At 38.1% G+C, this 20973-nt stretch overlaps 1 protein-coding gene across 2 annotated transcripts in view; it reads left to right on the top strand.

Moving 5' to 3' along the window:
- Ckap5 (cytoskeleton associated protein 5) overlaps window positions 1-20973 on the top strand; it is an 89920-nt gene that overhangs the window by 45242 nt on the left and 23705 nt on the right. For both annotated transcript variants that reach the window (XM_052182957.1, XM_052182959.1), the window contains exons 16-28: window positions 878-970; window positions 3405-3590; window positions 3981-4075; window positions 6435-6492; window positions 6582-6707; window positions 7967-8106; window positions 8462-8636; window positions 10010-10123; window positions 11065-11193; window positions 16126-16320; window positions 16676-16811; window positions 18103-18191; window positions 20128-20253. In XM_052182957.1, coding sequence (XP_052038917.1) covers window positions 878-970; window positions 3405-3590; window positions 3981-4075; window positions 6435-6492; window positions 6582-6707; window positions 7967-8106; window positions 8462-8636; window positions 10010-10123; window positions 11065-11193; window positions 16126-16320; window positions 16676-16811; window positions 18103-18191; window positions 20128-20253 — 1662 coding nt within the window. The remainder of the gene's footprint in view (window positions 1-877; window positions 971-3404; window positions 3591-3980; window positions 4076-6434; window positions 6493-6581; window positions 6708-7966; window positions 8107-8461; window positions 8637-10009; window positions 10124-11064; window positions 11194-16125; window positions 16321-16675; window positions 16812-18102; window positions 18192-20127; window positions 20254-20973) is intronic.

Raw genomic sequence — 20973 nt, forward strand, 5'->3', positions numbered from 1 at the left:
TATTGGTATGAGAAACTGTCCAAACTTTTTAAATTTTATTAGGGTTTTTCAGAGGAACAGAAATGATAGAATTTCTGTGGACACACACACACACGGAATTTACTAGAGTGGCTTACCAGCTGTGGTCCAGCTAGTCCAACAGTGGCTATTAGTTCTTTAGTCCACAGAGCTGGATGTCTCCGCTGGTCTTCACGATATGCTAGGATCACAAAGTGGGCTCTTCACTCAGGGTAGTGAAGGAATGAACTTGGCAATGAGACAGAGCATAAGCAGGTCAAGAGCAAAAGCAGTCAGCAGAAGATATGGCCCAGATTGAAGGTAGATCTTCCCACTCAAAATATAAGGATTAATGGGGATCTTCCCACGAAGAAAAAAACCCCTCACACTACGTAGTAAGAGCCTCTCTTTAAATCAGAACAAAACAAACAAACAACAAAAAATTTTTTCTAAGCCATGGTTGGGGGGAAATCAGAAGAAGGTAGAACTCTTTGTGTTTGAGGCCAGCCTGATCTACATTGTATGTTCCAGGGTAGCCATGGGTATGTAGAGAGGCTTTGTCTCAAAACACACACACACACACACACACACACAATCTCTCAGATGTATGCAGCCGATTGGTTTTGGGTTCATTCTAGATGTTGTCAAGTTGACAATCAAGAATAGCCATCACAGGAGTGATGCTCTATAACTCATTTTAGCATGTGCTGTGATATGATACTATGAGAGAGAAAAGGTGATGTAACTCTCCTAGCTCTAGCTCCCTTCCATCTGCAGAAATAACTATTGGCTTGGCTTGACTTTAGGATTTACCTTCACTTGGAACTATTTTAACTTTTACCTTTAACCCTTTAACTTTCTTGTCTTATTTTATTTATAGTCTGTTGAACTAATGGAGCGAACTGAAATGCCATGCCAGGCATTGGTGAAAATGCTAGCAAAAAAACCTGGATGGAAAGAAACTAATTTTCAGGTATTTAAGTTGTACATTTAGTGTTTTGTTTTGTTTTATTTTGTTTTTTAAATAAAAATGAGTGTAGAGAGACACTCAGAAGATTAAGACAGGCCAAGCATAGTGGCACACCCTTCAGTCCTAGCACTTGGCAGCAGAGGCAGGCTGAGTGTGTGTGTGTGTGTGTCTTGGCACACCCTTCAGTCCTAACACTTGGTGGCAGAGGCAGGCTGATTTCTGTGAGTTGGAGACCATCTTGGTCTACATAGTGAGTTCCGGAACAGCCAGGGCTACATAGTGAAACTCTTGTCTTGAAAAAAATCATGGAGGGAAAAAAAGAAAAGAAAAATGATACAGAGACTAGCAAGAAATGACCAGTGGGTTACAACTTGCCATTACCTGATGACCTTGGAACCTTTGGTAGAAGAAGAGAACTGATCCTAAAAGATGTCTTCCCAGCTCCACACATACACCATACCTATACTTAGATACATCATAAATTAAAAAATATAAAGTGGCCCCTGGTTCTGGAAAGACTCAGTGAAACAGTATTCAGCAAAACCAGAACGGGGAAGTGGGAAGGGGTGGGTGGGAGGACAGGGGAAGAGAAGGGGGCTTGCGGGACTTTCGGGGAGTGGGGGGGCTAGAAGAGGGGAAATCATTTGAAATGTAAATAAATTATGTCGAATAATAAAAAAAAATATAAAGTGATGCAGATTTTATCATTAGCTGTACATAGAATATTTGTTTTATTTTGGCATCCTGTGAGTCCCATTTTTGCTACTCTACACCCTCCTTTTTTTGTGTGTTCCATAATTCCAACCCTTTCTTTTATCACCTTGGTATCTTCACAAAAGCTAAATGTTCCAAAAACTTTTGGTCCTTTATACTTCAACTCATGCTAACCTTTGTTGTCTGTGATGTTTAAACCATCTTTTATACAGCCTCTGGCTAGGTGAAAGAACATCTGATTATAGCCAATATTCTATATTAGATCCATTTTGTGTGTGTGTAGGTGTGTATTGGCACACATGTTCATTCATTTGCACTATAACTTCACCTTAGCTATTACTTTTTGCCTATACAGGGTGTAAAGGTATGCTAGAGGTAAGAGACTATCTCATGATTTTTCTTGGTATATACATAGCTTTCAATATTATGTTCATAGCCTTCTGGATTCTTGGGAATATTTAGTTACGTTTTAAATTTCCTTGAGAGCCAGCTATGGTGGCTTGCACCTGTAGATCCTAGAACTCAGGAGGTTGAGACAGGAAGATTATCATGTGTCTTAGTTAGGGTTTAATTGCTGTGAAAAAATACTATGATCAGGGCAACTCTTATAATGGAAAATACTTAATTGGGGCTATCTTACAATTTTAGTGGTTTAGTCCATTATAATCATGGTGGGAAGCATGGAAGCATGCAGACAGACATATTGCTCAAAGAGCCAAGAGTTTTACATCTTGATCTGCAGGCAACACAAGGAGACTGTTTGCCATACGAGGCATAGCTTGAGCATGCACCACCTCCACAGTGACACACTTCCTCCAACAAGGCCACACCACCTAATGATGCCACTCCGTATGGCCAAGCATTCAAACACATGAGTCTGTGGGCACTATTCAAACCATCATACCATGAGCTAGAGGCCAGCCTTGGCTATAGGATGAGACCCTGTCTTAAAATATTAATTATTGGGGCTGGAGAGATGGCTCAGAGGTTAAGGGCACTGACTGCTCTTCTGAAGGTCCTGAGTTCAACTCCCAGCAACCACATGGTAGCTCACAACCATCCCTAATGAGATCTGACTGAAGACAGATCTGAAGACAGTGTACTCATATAAATAATAAATCTTTTAAAAAAAATTAATTATTTTTACAAGTTCTTTGTTATGTGTAAAGTCTGTAGAAGTTGTATTATGTAGGCAGCTGTAATATTATAGTAATTTGGGGGGCTTTATGCATTCAGTATGATCTACCCAGATGTATTAAGGATTACATATATTGAGATCAATGCAAAAAATAAAAATGAAAACATAAAAATCAAAATTTTGTGTACCAGTGAAATGGCTCAGCAAATAAAGATACTTACGACTTAGCCTCACAACCTTAAGCTCACTCTTTGTGACCTACATGGTAAAACGCGAGAACCAGCTCCTTCACACCCTGATCTGACCTGCACACTCCTCCTGTTTCATGAGTCCCCACATATATACAAAATCAATGAAATATGTTTGAAAATATTTTTTACCTCATAAGTTAAACATTGAGTGGTACATGTTTTTCTTCTTGTATTTATTGTCAGCTATTTTAATAGATAAAAATAAAAATTATTTGGTTGTTCAGAATTTTGATTTTTATCTAATTATCCTTGTAAGTACTACACTTTCAGGTTCTGTGTAGGTAACTGAGTGTCATTGGCTCCTCACAATGTTCTGATGTTGATTCTTGTTCAGGTGATGCAGATGAAGCTTCACATTGTTGCTTTGATTGCCCAGAAGGGAAATTTTTCTAAAACGTCTGCTCAGATTGTATTAGATGGCCTTGTAGACAAGATTGGAGATGTGAAATGTGGGAACAATGCAAAAGAAGCCATGACAGCGATCGCCGAAGCCTGCGCGCTGCCCTGGACAGCTGAGCAGGTGAGTTCCTGAAGTGCTTTCCTGTGCTTTCCCCAACTTTAACATGGGCCTACCAATTACACTTAATTCTTGAGTAAAGTTTTTTATACTGTGAGGGTTTTGTGTATATGTATGCCCTGGTTACCTGCAACTTACTATAGCAAATAACATTAATTTTCTCTTAAGACACTGTAATTCAAAATGATCAGTCATTGAAAAGTTTCAACCAAGAAACTCTGTCACCTCATTTCTTTTTAGGATAAAATAAGTCTTTTGTTAATAGACCCTTCTACTTAACACCTAAAAACTCATATTTAATACATGTATGCCTTAAAGTCATAATTTATTTCTATGAGAAATATAAGAAAAAGTGGAGATCTGATGCTATGTTTTCTGATGCTGTTGTTTCAGGTGATGTCAATGGCCTTCTCACAAAAGAATCCTAAGAATCAGTCAGAAACTCTAAATTGGCTATCAAATGCAATAAAAGAATTTGGATTTTCTGAGTAAGTCTAAAAAAAGTGAAATATAATTAAATATTTTGCCAAGTTTCTGGTCTTGATTTGTTTTTACTGTCTGTGCTTGCTTCTGCAGAACTGGGGTTAGGTTGTCTAACTTACATAAAAGATACATTTGTTCTGGAAGGTGTCTGTTGACTTGTATTCTACATTTTGACATCTAGGGTTTTTAACATTTTATAATACACACGTGTGTGTGTGTGTGTGTGTGTGTGTGTGTGTGTGTGTGTGTGTGTTATCAGTCTTGTAGGAGGTGTAGGTGGCAGGTGCCTATACCTACTATGCCATTTAGCTCTCCTCTGTCCCTGCCTTTCTGGAGGTTCTGAAGTTTTCCCCCAAGATCTTGTATGAAGTAATTTTTTTTCCTTAATTGTTTAGTGCCTGAAAGGGCTCTTCTTTGATTAAATGCTGTCAGGATTCCTACAATAAAAAATTTTAACCATTTACACACTCTTTGCCAAATTGAGTTTTGTATGAGCATAGTTGTTAATTATTTTTATATTACATTTAGGCCTACCAACTTGTAGAAATTGGTTCTTTCCTTCCACCATGTGGCTACCATGTGTTAAATACATGTCACCGACTTGATGGCAAATACCTTTACCCTCTGAACTACCTCACTGGACTCTTAGCTTTCTGGGATTTTGGTTACTGTGTATATTCTCAGATTCCTGGAATTATTTAAGCCCTCATGCTGTAGCTTCATGTGCTGAAACTGTTAGTATATGCTATTTATCCAGGCCCTTTTTAGAGCATATGTCATGTTGTCTCTACTTTTATAGATGAAGAAATTAAGGCTCAGAAAATTTAATATCATAGCTAAGAAAGTGCCAATACCAAGGCTGGAATTCAGGCATTCTTGTTTTAGGAAAAGGGTGTAGCTGCTATATTGTGTTTCTTTCTTTGTGCCTTGTTTTATGTGTGGGTTTTGTTTGTTTGTTTGTTTTCATGTAACTACTACCTATTAACTCTGATAAGGACCAGCGATAGTGGCATCTTTAGTCAGCTACACAAGTAAAAGAAGCAGAGGCAGGCAGATCACTGTGAGTTCAAGACCAACCAGGCATATTTAGTAAGACCCTGTCTCAAAAAATAAATAAAAATAGTGACTAGTATATGCTTTCAGGGTATAGCTTCAGTGAAATGTGATTAGAGAGTGGTAAGAAATAAGACTGGAATAAAAATGAGAACAAGTCATCTAAGGCCTGAACAACTTGAATTAGTTGAGAAAACAAAAGCATTTTAAGCAGGGATAGACCATAATTTTGTGCTGCAACAGTTACATAGAATATGTGAGGTTCTGGGTTTATTTCCGAGCATTGCAATGATTTGGATGCAGAAAGCTTTGGCACAAGAGTATCTGACCAGAGTGAGATAGTAAGACTAGGGAGAATTATTAATATGTTATTCAAATAAATGCTGTCAGGAAGTAGTTGTTCATGAGCCTGGTGATTATAGCACACACCTTTAATCTCAGCACTCAGGAGGCAGAGGCAGACAGATCTCTGAGTTCTAGGGCATCTTCAAGTTCCAGGACAGCCAAGGGTACACAAACCCTGTCTTGGGGAAAGAAAAAACAGAAAACAAAAAAAGTAATAGATATGTGCATATAAATTATAGATGTGAAAGTATTCTACTTAGCATATGGTATGAAAGTAGAACTGTATAGGATATTGAGCCAGAATGATTCTGGAGTCAAAGGTGGCCTGAAGAACTGGGAGAATAAATTGCTTCTGAAATGAGTTACAAAAGACTGGAAGCCACAAGTTTGGGAGTTGGTGTAGGACACATACACAGACATTGACCTAGAACTGTGACAAAGGCACATGTACACACGGTGCCAGTACAAGCTAGGTTACAAGCTGGGGGCTGGAGGTCAGTCCTTTGAACCCACCAAAAGGTAGAGTGAAAAACTCCATAGCTGTCCTCCAGCTTAGAGAGAGGATTCAGCCTTTAAAGAACATCTTTAACTTTGATCTTTGGGACCTGAATTGAATTCAGTTCTTAGCACCAGTGTTAGGTGACTCACAACTATTTGTAATTCCAGTTCCAGGGGATCCAACAGAGTTGTTATCAGACCTCTCTGTCCTGTGTCTCTAATGCATGCACATACACTAGCAATAAATCTTTTTTTTTTTTTTTAAGTTTTAAGAGTAGATTTTGGAATCTTAATTGAACATAACATGATTAATCAGTGTACAGATAGTATTTAAAGCTCATTTTAAGTTAAGGAAACAGGATACCTGAGCAGTCCTCCAGTGGGAGTCTATGCTAATGTCTAATTTTATACGCTCTTGGATGTTTTGAAGATTTCATTATCAATTCTAAATGCTTTGTTTTTTTCTAGATTGAATGTCAAAGCTTTCATTAGCAATGTGAAGACTGCTCTTGCTGCAACAAATCCAGTGAGTGTGCTTCAGTGTGTGTGTAAACATTGTATCCACTTTTGTGTTTCTGCTCTAGTTTGGAAAGGTCTTACTGTTTTCTCTGGCAGGCTGTGAGAACTTCTGCCATCACCCTACTTGGCGTAATGTATCTCTATGTTGGTCCTTCTTTGAGAATGATCTTTGAGGATGAGAAGCCCGCCCTCCTATCCCAGATAGATGCAGAATTTCAAAAGGTAAAGCTTCTAAAAATGATCCAATCTGTGGGTGGTTTGAGAATTTCACATAAGACTAAATTTTTGACCAAGTCTAATGGTATACATTCATTTGTAATTCCAGCACTCTGATCATGGAAGACCATGAGTCAGCCTAGACCGTATTAGAGATCAGGGTTAGTTGGGCTTCAGAGTGAGCCTCTCCAAAAAACTAACATCAAAAATAGCCTGAAGAGAGAACTACGAGTTAAGTGCTTTTCCAGAAGACCCAGATTCATTTCTTAGCACCAGTCATGTGGAATGGCCTGCAACTATTCTAACTCCAGGGAATCTAATGCCTTCTTCTGGCCTCTGCAGATACTTGTACTCATGTGTGCACATACCACAAAGTACAGATATAATTAAAGGCAATTTTTTTTTCTTAAAGGCAAAATGACTATTTTTAAACTCTTGGAATAAAGAACATATATGTTTGGTTTTATGTACATAAAATGTTCCTAGAAGAATTCCTAAGAAATTTGAAATTGACGTTGTGAAGAACACTGAGTGATTATGGCTTAGAACAAGAGATCTATTTTCTTGTGTTTTTTTAATGCATTTGTAATGTCAGACAATATGGATCTACTATTTATTAAAAAATTATATTAAACTGAAAAAAACAACTTAAAAATTTTTGGGCAACCTTAGCTGGTCCTGAAATTGCCATATAGACTAGGCAGGCATCAATTGCAGCAGGCCCCCTGCCCCCTGCCCTCTGCCCCCTGCCCCCTGCCCCTGCATGCTGGGATTAGAGACGTTTACTATTACACTTGACTGAAATATAATTTTACTGGGGGTTTTTTGTTAGTTTTTTTTCTTTTTAAATTATGAATAAAAGCAAAAAGGGTAGGTCTTCTTGAAAAGCTCTGACTGAATATGCTAAGTGTTCATAGCTTTCTTTCTTTTGTTTTGAAAATATTAGTCCAAAGACAACTTAGTGACTGAGAAGTCAAATTCTAATTATCTTTATAAAAAAATAATTTGCTATTTTGTCACAAAATTAGAATCTAGCTAGTAACTAAAGTACATATTACAATATTATCTAAATATTTTATGAGTTAGGAATGAAATTCAGTGATTGAACACTTGCTAGCATGCATAAGGTCCTGGGTTCTATCCCCAGGATAGCCAAAATAAACAAATAAGTATTATGAAAGAATGAGAACCATTTCCATGGGCACCTTCTCCAGACTCCTTGCAGTTATTCTTCAGCTTCATTAGCTTCATTCATGTGTGTGTAGATGCAGGGACAAAGCCCTCCCGCTCCAACCAGAGGACTTTGTAAGCACAGCACAAGTGGTACGGATGAAGGGGACGAAGGAGAGGAGCCGGGTGACGGGGGCAATGATGTTGTTGATCTTCTGCCAAGGATTGAGATCAGGTAGGTTTTACCCTAAGAAATTATTTTATTCTTTATATTATTTGGGTATTTGGGTTTAGGTATTTGTTTGTTTGTGACAAGGTGCCTATGCAAGGATTAAAGGCATGTAGCACCATGGCCAGCTGTTTGTTTCGGCTTTTCTGGGATTTTTTTTTTTTTTTTTTTTTGAGACTAGGGTTTTAATATATAGAATAGGCTGGCCTTGAACCCACTGTCTCCCTGCCTTAGCTTCCTGATTGCCAAGTAGCAATTGTGCAGTAGTATATACCTGACCTTTTATTAATTCAGTAAAGGGAATTTTGGTGCCATTATCTTTTAGGAATATAGAATTAGAAATATGCCTTCTGTTTTTCAGTGACAAAATTACTTCAGAGTTGGTGTCTAAGATTGGTGACAAGAATTGGAAGATCAGGAAAGAAGGCCTAGATGAAGTGGCAGGTATTATCAATGAAGCAAAATTTATCCAACCAAATATAGGTGAACTTCCAACTGCCTTGAAGGGTCGACTGAATGATTCAAACAAAATCTTGGTATGTGGCCCATGTGCCTTTTCTTTTTCTTCCCTTTCCCTGCTGCTATAGAAGGTTCATTTCATTGTGGCTTTTGCTAGCAAAAAGGAGTGTTCATGTTACTTGTTTTCAACTACAAAAAGAATCCGTATGTTTCTTATATGTGTTTCAAGATACAAGATTTATAAATGTCAGGGGTTTGGGGGCCAAGGGGGGAGGGTTCAAGACAGGCTTTCTCTGCATAGCATTGGTGGTCTGTAGACCAGGCTGCCCTCAAACTCACTGAGATCCACCTGTCTCAGCCTCCCAGGCACTAAGATCAGAGGTGTGCTCCACTATGCATATCGTAAAAGTTTATTTCTTGTAGGGGTCCCATACTAAATATATTTGTGTGGAGCTATTTTATATGTATATATGCCTGATTTCTATTGTTTTCGTTATATTTTAAGATAGAGATCCATTGTGTAGTGCAGGCTGGCCTTAAACTTACTAATGCCACCCAAGCTACTCTCATACACAAAGCAGTTTTTTATCATCCTCCCCAGTGCTGGGATCATAGAAGTGCTCTGTTTTCTAATTTTTAGATTTTTTTTTTTTTTTTTTTTTTTTTTTTTTTTTTTGGTTTTTCGAGACAGGGTTTCTCTGTGTAGCCCTGGCTGTCCTGGAACTCACTCTGTAGACCAGGCTGGCCTCGAACTCAGAAATCTGCCTGCCTCTGCCTCCCAAGTGCTAGGATTAAAGGCGTGCGCCACCACGCCCGGCTTTTAGATTTTTTTTAAAAGCATAAGTTTATTTGTTTGGGTATATTTGAGAGGAAGAGTGTGAATATAGAAGAGAACAGTTCATTAGGTCAGTTCTCCCCTTCCACCACACCAAGGTTCTGGGATTAAGCTCAGACCGCCAACCTTGACCACAAGCACCTTTGCCTACGATGCCATCTATCTGGCTCTAATTTTTATATTTTAATTTATTTTTATGTTGATATTTTTTTAAACTATAAAATAAAATTCTAGTACTCTAGTTTTTTGAAAGTTTTTTTTTTTTGCGGGGGAGGGGTGTCAGGAATAGTAGAGCATGCCTTTAGTCCCAGCACTCAGGAGACAAGCAGGTAGATCTCTGTGAGTTCCAGGCCATCCTGGCCAGCCAGGGTTGCATAGTAAAACCCTATTTCAAAAAGAAAAGAAAGAATTTTGAATGTGTATATGTGTTTTGAATGTGGGTATATGCACACAAGTGTAATACCCAATAAGAGGCTAAAAATTATTTATAATCTGGTATTACAATACTATGATACTATTTAAATAGTCCATAATACTGACCACACATAATAGCATTTGTAAAACTTTGAACAAGTTTGATCACAGTTTGAACCTGTGTTGGCTCTTTCTACTCAGGTGCAGCAGACATTGAATATCCTTCAGCAATTGGCAGTAGCCATGGGTCCAAACATCAAGCAGCATGTAAAGAACCTAGGCATCCCTATTATTACTGTTCTTGGAGACAGCAAGGTAAATCTCTTTCCAATATATTCCATTCTACTAAGGCAGGCACACATCATTAGATATAAACTTGAGATCTTGAAATGATATTCTATATATATTCTTCCCACCCTGAATTACCTACTACAACATAACTTTTCTAGTACTTCAGTTAGGTACTAATAATTTGATCATCTCAGAATTCATTGAAGTATCATTGAAGGCTGCAAGTTTTTATTTAAATGTTTTCCCTAGGCTAAATGTTTTTGTTTTGGGGTTTTGGGTTTTTTGTTTTTGTTTTGTTTGGTTTGGTTTGGTTTGGTTTGGTTTGGTTTGGTTTGGTTTGGTTTGGTTGGTTTTTTGGATTTAGTTTTTGCAAGACGGGGTTTCTCTGTTTAGCCCTGGCTGTCCTGGAACTCACTCTGTAGACCAGGCTGGCCTCGAACTCAGAAATCCACCTGCCTCTGCCTCCCAAGAGTACTGGGATTACAGGCGTGTGCCACCACCACCCGGCTAGCTAAATGTTTTGTTTCTTTACTTTTGTGTTATTGACTTAATTTGAGAAATTGAGTCTTTCAGTTCATAAATCTTTATGTTCTATAAATACAAGTCAATATTTAAACATATTCAAGTTGTTGGCTTAATTCTTAACAATTTGAGCCTCTAACATAGAATTTCATTCATAAAAGCTCCCATAGATTCAGAAAGTAAAATCTGTTTATTATTCTTTGATAATATTTACCCAGATTATTGTTTGACATAATCAAGTACAGGACTTTTTCCCTAATTTAGTGTTTTATATTTCCACCTTCTTTTGTAGTCTTTAGAAGAACCACAGCACCAGTTTCTGTTCCAGAGAAGATGGTTTACATATGTTCATGGGGCCTTAGCAAATGAAGCCTCTTTTGTTCACACTCACCTCTCCCTCCAAACTGTACTTGATAATTTTGCCAATTTTCTTCTCCATTCAGAACAATGTTCGAGCTGCTGCCCTAGCAACTGTAAATGCTTGGGCTGAACAAACTGGCATGAAAGAATGGCTCGAGGGAGAAGATCTTTCTGAAGAACTTAAAAAGGAAAATCCCTTCCTGAGGCAAGAGGTTCGTACCATAAAGAACCATCTGTTTTACTCACACCTTTTACTCCCAGAGGTGGCCTCGATAGTAACTGTGGTATGCATGGTTATATATGCATGGTTAAAACAAGCTTTTGATGGAAGGGGGGTAGTAGTTGAGACAGCACCTCTCTATATAGCCCTGGCTTGTCCTGGTACTCACCGTGTAGACCAGACTAGCCTCAAACCTTAAGAGTTTTGTCAATCTCTACCCTGCTAGAATTAAAGGTGTGTTCCACCATGCCCAGTTTAACAAACCTGGTGGGTTACTTCTGAATCCTGGTTCTAAGGCTAAGGCAAGGAGGATCAGCAGTGGTTTGAAGCCAACTTGTTCTACATAATGAGAATCTGTCTCCCAAAAAAAGAAAGAAAACTGAAACATAAACTTAGAAAAATAAATAAAATTATACAAAATTTCTAGAACTTTCTATTTTTGTGTTTTGTTTGTTTGTTTTTAATTCATTTTCTTTGTGAGTACACGAGCATATGGAGACCAGCAATCACTTTCCCATCTTAACATCTCCACTCCACCCTGGGATTGAGACCACAGAGAGCTTTGTGCTCTGAGCCCTGAATGCTAGGGTTGAAGAAATACACCACAACTGGCCTTCCATCTTGTTTTTTAAGACAGGTCCTTTCTGAATTGGTATTCAGATTCAGCCAGACTAGCTATTCCAGGGATATTCCTGTCTGCTTCCAGCTCTGTGTTATAAATATGGACCACAGTGCATAGCTTCTAGATGGCTGCTAGGGATCTAAACTTGGGTCTTAGTGTTTGTATCATAAGCTCTTTTTTTTTTTTTTTAAACCTTTTTTTCTTTTCTTTTCTTTTTTTTTTTTTTAAGATTTATTTATTTATTACATGTAAGTACACTGTAGCTGTCCCCAGACACCCCAGAAGAGGGAGTCAGATCTTGTTATGGATGGTTGTGAGCCACCATGTGGTTGCTGGGATTTGAACTCAGGACCTTCGGAAGAGCAGTCAGTGCTCTAAACCGCTGAGCCATCTTTCCAGCCCGTATCATAAGCTCTTTACTGATGACTGTAAGCCATCTCTCTACCCTGCTTCTTTTTGTTACCTTTTTTTTTTTTTTTTTTAAACTCGGATGCCAGCCTCTACCTCTCAGATTCAACCCAGCTTCTTGTTTCATTAACAGTAACACTTTGGGCTGGTAATAAAACTTAGTTGTTAGTGTCTGTCTAAACAAAGCCTAAGGTGGAACCTAGTACTTTGTAAAACTGAGCGTGGTAGCTCATGCTTCTAAGCTTGGCATTTGAGAAATAAAAGCAGAAGGGTCAGGAGTTGGAGGACGTCATTGACTTCACAGGAAATTTAAGGCTAGCCGTATATGTTTGCTTGCTTATTAAAATAGAATCATTGTACATTTAGGCATTATATATGTGTAACTGTAACTTTTACTCGCCTGTATTAATTGTCATCCCTCATCTCTGAGACTTACTGCTTACTCCAAGACTTACTGCTAAATGGGCTCACCCCATCTTAGTTTTTTCTGAGCTCTGGTTGGCTGGTTCAGCTCAGCTGTTCTGATTCAAATTCCTCTCCAAGCTGACTGACTCAAACTAGCTTTTCTCTCTCTGCTGGGATTCCTAGGAGGTCTTTGGATGTGATCTCTTGCTAGAGCAGTCATGTTGTAAATTAAAATTCCTCTGTATATGTACAAACATAGGTGCATGCATACGTGTGTGTGTGTGTGTGTGTGTGTGTGTGTGTGTGTGTGTGTGTGTAACAATAATTTTAATGGAAAAAATGCCATGAAGGAAAGGAACATGGGAAGACTTGGAGGGAAGAATGAGAAGAGAGAAATCATGAAATTATAATATCACAAAATATAACATTAAAAAAATGTTAAGTAGAAGATAAGCTAGAGACACAAAATTTTGAGTAACCAGGTAGAGAAGCCCTTAATCTTTAAAACCTGCTTTGTTTAAGAAAGTGAGTAATGATCAATTATAAGACATGTATAAATATTAATATAGTATGTAAACTGGTCTTGAATTTAATTTTAGCACAAACGACGTAAATGAGATATTCCCCCTTTGGAGATAGAGTTTCTTTGTGTAGCTCTGGCTGTCCTGGAACTCACTGCGTAGACCAGGCTGGCTTCAAACTCTACCGGCCTGTGCTTCCCAAGTGTTGGGATTAAAGGAATACCTAATTTAAGAATGATATGGTCAGTAACGGTTAAATTCTCCTTAAATGTAAAATTATGAAATAAGTGTTCTTGATTTGGTTAGAGGAAAGATTTTACTTTGCTCCTATTAGATATGTTTTGTTTTGTTTTTTTAATGAGTAGATTCTCAGTTCTTCTGAAAGCTAGGGGTTTTTTTTGTTTGTTTTTTTTTTGTCCTCTTATCTCTAAAGAAGGGTAAGTTGTGAACTAATTATAATTGGAAGATAAAAACAAAATTGGCTTCTTCAAAGGATCCAGAATCGCTCTAGTAGTGAAGCCTTTGGCTACATCCTTGGGGCATTATTATCTACATTAGTTTGAAGATGGTGAAGACACACTTGAACTGTAGCCAGTGGCTTTACAGATGGGGGAATCCTGGACTGAATACAAGTTAGAAAGGGAGCTAAACACTTCATGGCCCTCTGCTTTCTTACTTAGGATAAAATGTGATCATTTGTCTCAAGCTACCAGAATGTCTCCACTATAATTGACTGTTCTCTTACACTGTGAAACAAAGTATTTCCCTTTTAAGGAAATAGTAAACAAAAAACTTCTTAAAGGAGTCCCCTTTTTGTGTGTTTGCATAGTTTTTTGTTTTGTTGAGCCCTTCAATGGCAAAAAATCAGCTTTAATCGAATTATAAAAAGAGTTCAGCATTCAGAAATCAGTATAATCCTTCATGCCAACAGAATATAGAAGAAAAGTCATGTGATCATGTCAACTGATTTTAAATAGACATTTGTTAAAATATAATACTCATGATGAAAATTCTTGGCTTGTTAGTAATTAAGAATTAGCTACATAAGGCTGGATGTGGTTGCATACATCCTTTAAACCTCTGAGTTCCCAGCCAGCCTGCAGAGTGAGTTCCAGGACAGTGAGGGATACAAAGAGAAACTTTGTCTCTAAAAAAGAAAAAGAGTAATAATACCATTCTATATGCAGTATACAGATAAAATAACTCTTTTCAGTTATAAAACCAAGAAATCTACAAATAATTTCCTAGAATAATCAATGAGTTCTCTAAATTTGAAAGATAAAAAGTCAACATGTTTGTCTATACTGCAGAAAATGCTTGTAAATAACCTTACTCTGCAAAAGACACTCAAAGAACAGTCAAGAGATTTGGGAAAATATTTGCAAACTCCAATAAAGAGTATCTAGAATATATAAAGAACTCAAAACTAAATAGCAAACTGAGTGTGATTATACATTTCTATAATCCCAACATTCAAGAGGCAGAAAAGTTATGAGTTAAGAAATCAGCCTCAGTTACATATGGAGCCCCTAAGGCCAACAGATTCTGAACAGTAAAAGAACACCTAATTTGAAAATGACAAAACACATGAATAGACATTTTTCTTAAGCAAATAAGCTTTTGAGAATAACATTATTACTTGTCATAGAAATGTTACGTTAAAATTGATCTCGGATTGAGCTTGGTGATATACACAGGCCAGGATTCAGAGGGTTGCTAGGAGCTTGAGGGAACCTGGGCTACTTAAAAGAAAAAAGAAAAAAATAGAAAAACTACAATAGGGTATCCTTATACAAGAATCAGACTTGTTTACGTAAAAAATAGTCATAATTTCCAGGCATTGGTGGTTTGTGTCTTTAATCCCAGAACTCTATAGAAGGGAAAACCTTCTACAGAGGAAGTTTCAGGACAGCCATGGCCACAAAGAAACCTTCTACAGAGGAAGTTTCAGGACAGCCATGGCCACAAAGAAATTATGCCTTTTTTTTTCTTTTTTTTTCTTTTTTTTTTTTTTTTTTTCTTTTTTGGATTTGGTTTTTTTGAGACAGGGTTTCTCTGTGTAGCCCTGGCTGTCCTGGAACTCCCTCTGTAGACCAAGCTGGCCTCGAACTCAGAGATCCGCCTGCCTCTGCCTCCCAGAGTGCTGGGATTACAGGCATGTGCCACCACCACCCAGCTGAAATTATGCCTTTTTAAATCATGTGTTCAAGGGGGACACATCTATATAACCATTGCAAGGGAGGCAGAGGCAGGTCTGTCAGAGGTCAGTGTACATAGTTTCAGGACAGGGAAGACTATGTAGAGATACTGTCTCACAACTTAAAAATTAATAATTAGGCTCTTTGCTCTCCGCTCTCCAACACTCTCTCACCTCTCTGCCCCTGGGGCTCTCCCCCCCTCCACGCGGTCATGGCCGGCCTCCACTCTCTCTATTCTCTCTCTTTCTCCCTCTCTCTCTCTCTACCCCTCTCTTCCACTAACTCCCATCCCCTACTCTGAATAAACACTATTCTATACCCCCCCAAAAAAGAAAGAAAAAGTAATAATTAGAAACAATGCTAGGTCATTATTGGCTACTTAGGAATTAGAGGCCAAGCTGGGCCTTCATCTCAAGGAAACAAGGCTAAAAACCAGAACCAGAAAGATGGCTCAGTGAATAGAACGCTTACTCTCAAAATCTGATGGCTGGAGTTTGATCCCTGGTTTCCATAACTTGAAGGAAAGAAGGGACTCCACAAATCATCTTCTAACCACATAGACACACCCACCTCCAATAAGTAATTGTTCAAGTATAGGAGTATAGCCCAGGGTAGAATATGTGCATTTGTGTGCACAGACTCTGGGTTCTATTCCTAATGCTGAAGAAAAAAAACAACTCAGTGTTTGGGACTAATAAAAAGTTAAGCCTCACATCAGTAATAGTAATTACTCACTTAAAATATTTGACTAGTCTTTTTTCTTTTGGCAGCTTCTGGGATGGCTGGCAGAGAAGCTACCTACGCTTCGTTCCACTCCCACAGATCTTATCCTTTGTGTTCCTCATCTGTATTCCTGTCTAGAAGATCGAAATGGAGATGTACGGAAGAAGGCTCAAGATGCTTTGCCATTCTTTATGATGCATTTAGGATATGAAAAAATGGCTAAGGCTACTGGGAAACTAAAGGTACTAGTTCTTCTTGAGATGAAGTGTTAAAAGGTATTAGGAAAATACTTAAACATTAATTTATTGTAGACAAAAGATGCCACCTACCATGAGACACAATCTGCAATTCTAATGAAAGCAAAAAGTTTAGCAGTGTAGTCTGATGACATACAGTAGTGCAGATTATTACCTTCTAGAATGGTAGTTACTCAAATGTGATTTCATAATGTGATTACTTCTTTTGTGCTTTGTGCTGCCTCCTTTACTTCATTGGTGAATCAAAAGTAGGAGCTCAAGCGTTTTTAGTAGCAGACTTGTAGTAATCTCAGAATGAATGTATTGTTTATGTCAGTGTTGATTTGCTTTGTCCTTATAGCCAACTTCTAAAGATCAAGTACTGGCCATGCTAGAAAAGGCGAAAGCTAACATGCCGTCCAAGCCAGCTGCACCTGCTAAGGCAATGTCCAAACCAATGGGAGGCTCTGCTCCAGCCAAAGCCCAGCCTGTACCAGGTAACAGCTTTGACAGTGATCCGAAGGAACTCATAGTACAGCCAGCCTGATAACCTCTTCATTTCATTTCCTCACCTCCTCCAAACATTTGCCAAGTACTCATGTCAGAGTATGTACTAAAAATGTCATCATTATTTTTTTATGCCAAAAGGATGTAGTAATTCAAATACTGCTTTCAATAATTTTTCCATACTGTTTTTAAGGTTTCCACGGCTATTTTCTATCATTAGACATTCTAGTTAGAAGAGGAGTTGGTAACATCTAGCTTAATCTACTTTAACAACATAAAACCAGGGAGGTTAGTGATTTTCACAAGGTCAAATAGCCAGTACTTGAACCTGCCTGAAATTCTGCTTAGTAGCATGTGGCTGCATAACACTGATAATACTTAGGTCTCATGCTGAGCTCTTAACCCACCACTGACCTATATCTGAACCCCTACATTTTTAACTATCTGATAATTCTGATAATAAAAGTCAGTAATAGCAAGGCAGTGGTTGTGCACTCAGTACTTGGGAGGCAAAGGCTGAAGGATCTCTAAGTGTAAGGCCAGCCTGGTCTACAGAGTGAATTCCAGGACAGCCAGGGCTACACAGAGAGACCCTGCCTAGGGCGGAGATTGGGGGGGGGGCAATAATATATAATCTATACCCATTTGATTTCTAGACTTCTTGCTTTATCAAAGCAATTTTCTTCTGATTAGCTTTATTCACCAGGGGCTGGTGAGATGGCTCAGCGGTTAAGAGCACTGACTGCTCTTCCGAATGCCCTGAGTTCAAATCCCAGCAACCAGATGGTGGCTCTCAACCATCTGTAATGAGATCAGACGCCCTCTTCTGGTGTGTCTGAAGACATCTACAGTGTACTTACATATGATAATAAATAAATCTTAAAAAAATAAAAATTAAAAAAAAATCATTGTTCACCAATGCAGAATACTCAGTCTTGCATTGTTTGCTTTTGGTTTTAGTTTAATTAGCTTACAAAGTAGGAAGTTTCTTTATATTTTCCCATATAGCATTTGTTTTGATCCGCTATTCTCTTAATTTGTAGATCATATCTTCCAGTGTATAGCACTCTCCCTGGCTCTACCTAAGTGGTAGAACAGTAGCCATGTGCCATTCTACCCAGACTTTAAAGAGAAACTTGAAGAGAAAATGAGAGTAGGAAAAAAAAATCTTTAAATGCCTTAGAGATTGAAAGTCTTTTTTTAATCATCATTATGTGTTTAATGTATCTAGGATAAATAATATTAATTTAACACAGTAAATGCTTTTTCCCTCCCTCAAAGCACCTGTTGAAGATTCTGTTTCCAGCACCATAGACGCTAAGCCTGATCTGAAAAAGGCTAAAGCTCCAGGAGTTTCTTCCAAAGCAAAGGTTTGTTAATGCTGTATATTTATGTAGTTCTTTTGTCTTCCTTTTATGCACTGAGTCACTCAGTTAGAAAAGGCCATAGATGTGTGAGAGAATATCACTGCTCTTGATATATCAAATTAACTATTCATTGAGGTTTCTGGGGCTTTTGTTTGATTGGTTTCATTTTTTCATACACAATAAAACTTAATGTGCTGAGACACAAAGCTTGTTATTTATCAGATCCCCAAACATTTTGTTTCGACAAGATGCTGTCATAGAAATCTTGAGTATTTTCCCTCATGAAAAAAAAAGGCCGGGCGGTGGTGGTGCACGCCTGTAATCCCAGCACTCTGGGAGGCAGAGGCAGGCGGATTTCTGAGTTCGAGGCCAGCCTGGTCTACAGAGTGAGTTCCAGGACAGCCAGGGCTACACAGAGAAACCCTGTCTCGAAAAAAACCAAATCCAAAAATCCAAAAAAAAACAAACAAAAAAAAAAGGAGTCTAACATGGTAACAAACACCTTTTTTTTTTTTTAAAGATTTATTTATTATATATAAGTACACTGTAGCTGTCTTCATACACTCCAGAAGAGGGTGTCAGATCTTGTTAAGGATGGTTGTGAGCCACCATGTGGTTGCTGGGATTTGAGCTCAGGACCTTCGGAACAGCAGTCAGTGCTCTTAACTGCTGAGCCATCTCTCCAGCCTGGTAACAAACACCTTTAATCCTAGCACTGGGTACACAGAGGTAGACAGATCTCTGCAAGTTTGTTTGAGGCCAGCCTGGTCTACATGGTGAGACCTGTCTCAAAAATAAATGAAAAAAAAAGCATACATACCGTCAGCTCTCATACCGTCAGCTCTGGGAAAATCAACACTTGAGAATGGTCTGTATTGAAGATAACCACCTTCCTTCACATGCCTCAGTTAGGTCTTCAGGCATAAAGGGACTCCAAGTGGTTGGGTGTTTTTTTGGTTTTTGTTGTTTTGTTTTACATTTATCAGAGGCTAAAGAATTAGATCATTTGATCAGCAGTTCAGAGCTCTCTCTTGCCCTCTCTCTTATCCTTCTCTCTTACCCTCTTCTCTCTCTCCCTTTCCTTATCTTTCTCTTTCTCTATTCTCTTCCCCCTCTTTCCATGTGGTCATGGAAGGCCTTTACCTCTCTATCTCCCCTTTCTCACTTTATTTCTCTATAATAAAACTTTAAAATAAAAAAAACAAAAAAAAAATACAAAAAACAATTCAGAGCACTTGTCACTCATGATGCAAAGAACCTGACTTCAATTTCCAGCACAAATTTGTTGGCTCATAACTGTCCAGTGCCTTCTACTGATGTTGACTGGTACCAGATGCATGTGATGCACATGCACGTAAATAAATGCAAGCAAAACATTCATACAGATTAATAATAAAATAATTAATAATTAAAAATAATTAATAATAAAATAATAAAAATTGAATCTTAAAAATTGACTTATTTTGTGTGTGGGTTTTTTGCTTGTATGTGTGTTTCTGTACCACATGCATGCATTGCTGGTCAAGTTCTGAAGAGGATGTCCCCTGAAATGGGAACCACAGAATCTGAGCCACCATGTATGGGTGTTGGGATCCAACTAGGCTCCTCTGGAAGATCAGTCAGTGAGCTTAATTGCTGAGCCATAGTCCAGCCCCACTCTGATTTGTCTAAACAGCAATACCTTTTGTCTCTCCAATAGTGGAGCTTGAACCACTAGCCATTTCAATATCCATGTGGAGTTGTATGACTTAAACACATGTCCCATTTTAATACTCCCTGGGCAATGGTTTTATTTAATTATATGTTGGAATCATAACAAAAATGCCATCAGCAGGTCTCTGAACAGTGATTTCTCTGATAAAGCTCTTTTGCTAGACAGCAGCATATATCTATCTAGAAGTGGCCTAACTAATCAACATTCTTTTAATTCTGGTTGTAGAGTGCACAAGGGAAGAAAGTGCCAAGCAAAACCACTTTAAAGGAAGATGATGACAAATCTGGGCCCATTTTTATTGTTGTTCCAAATGGAAAGGAGCAAAGGATGAGAGATGAAAAAGGATTAAAGGTAAGGAAGTGATGAGAATCTTTAGGAGTTTTTGCTTGTTTTTGTTAATCAGAAAAGTTTTTCAAACCAGGAGTATGGAAAAAGCCTTTAATCCCAGCAGAGGCAGGCAGATATCTATTAATTTGAATGCTGAGCTCTTGAGTTTGAGGCCAGCCTGGTCTACATAGCAGTCCATCCAGGGAATTATATAGTGAGATGCTGTCTTTAAAAAAATTTTTTAAAGTTGTTGGTATTTTTGTTTATTTGTTTTTTGTTTCTTCGATGTGGGCTTTTTTAGCACATGTCTATAATCCTAACACTGAAGAATATGAAACAGCAAAATTCTAAATTTTAAGACCATCTTAAAGCTAGACCCTATCTCAAAAGAAAAAATGTTTAGTTTGAAATTTAAGTTGTAGCTAATAATTGAGTCTCTTCCCTTATAAATTATCTTATTCTTTCTCTGGGATTATTTAAAAGAAAAGTAATTCTTTTTTGTTGTAGTTGTTACAGTTTTGGTTTGTGATGGTGTTTGTTTGTTTGTTTTTCTTTTGTTCCTTTTTTCATCTCTGGATGTCTATAGCCCTGGCTAGGAGATCCTCCTGCCTTTGCCCCCTTAGTGCTGAGAATAAAGGGGTGTACTACATGCTGGGCAAGGAAAAGCAATTCTTACAAAATGGATTAAAGAATAGACCTAATTGCTTCTGTCTTCTCTAAGTAGGAGGATGATTTAATAGTCCT

This window comes from Apodemus sylvaticus, chromosome 5 (genome assembly GCF_947179515.1).
Source record: "Apodemus sylvaticus chromosome 5, mApoSyl1.1, whole genome shotgun sequence".
NCBI lineage: Eukaryota > Metazoa > Chordata > Mammalia > Rodentia > Muridae > Apodemus > Apodemus sylvaticus.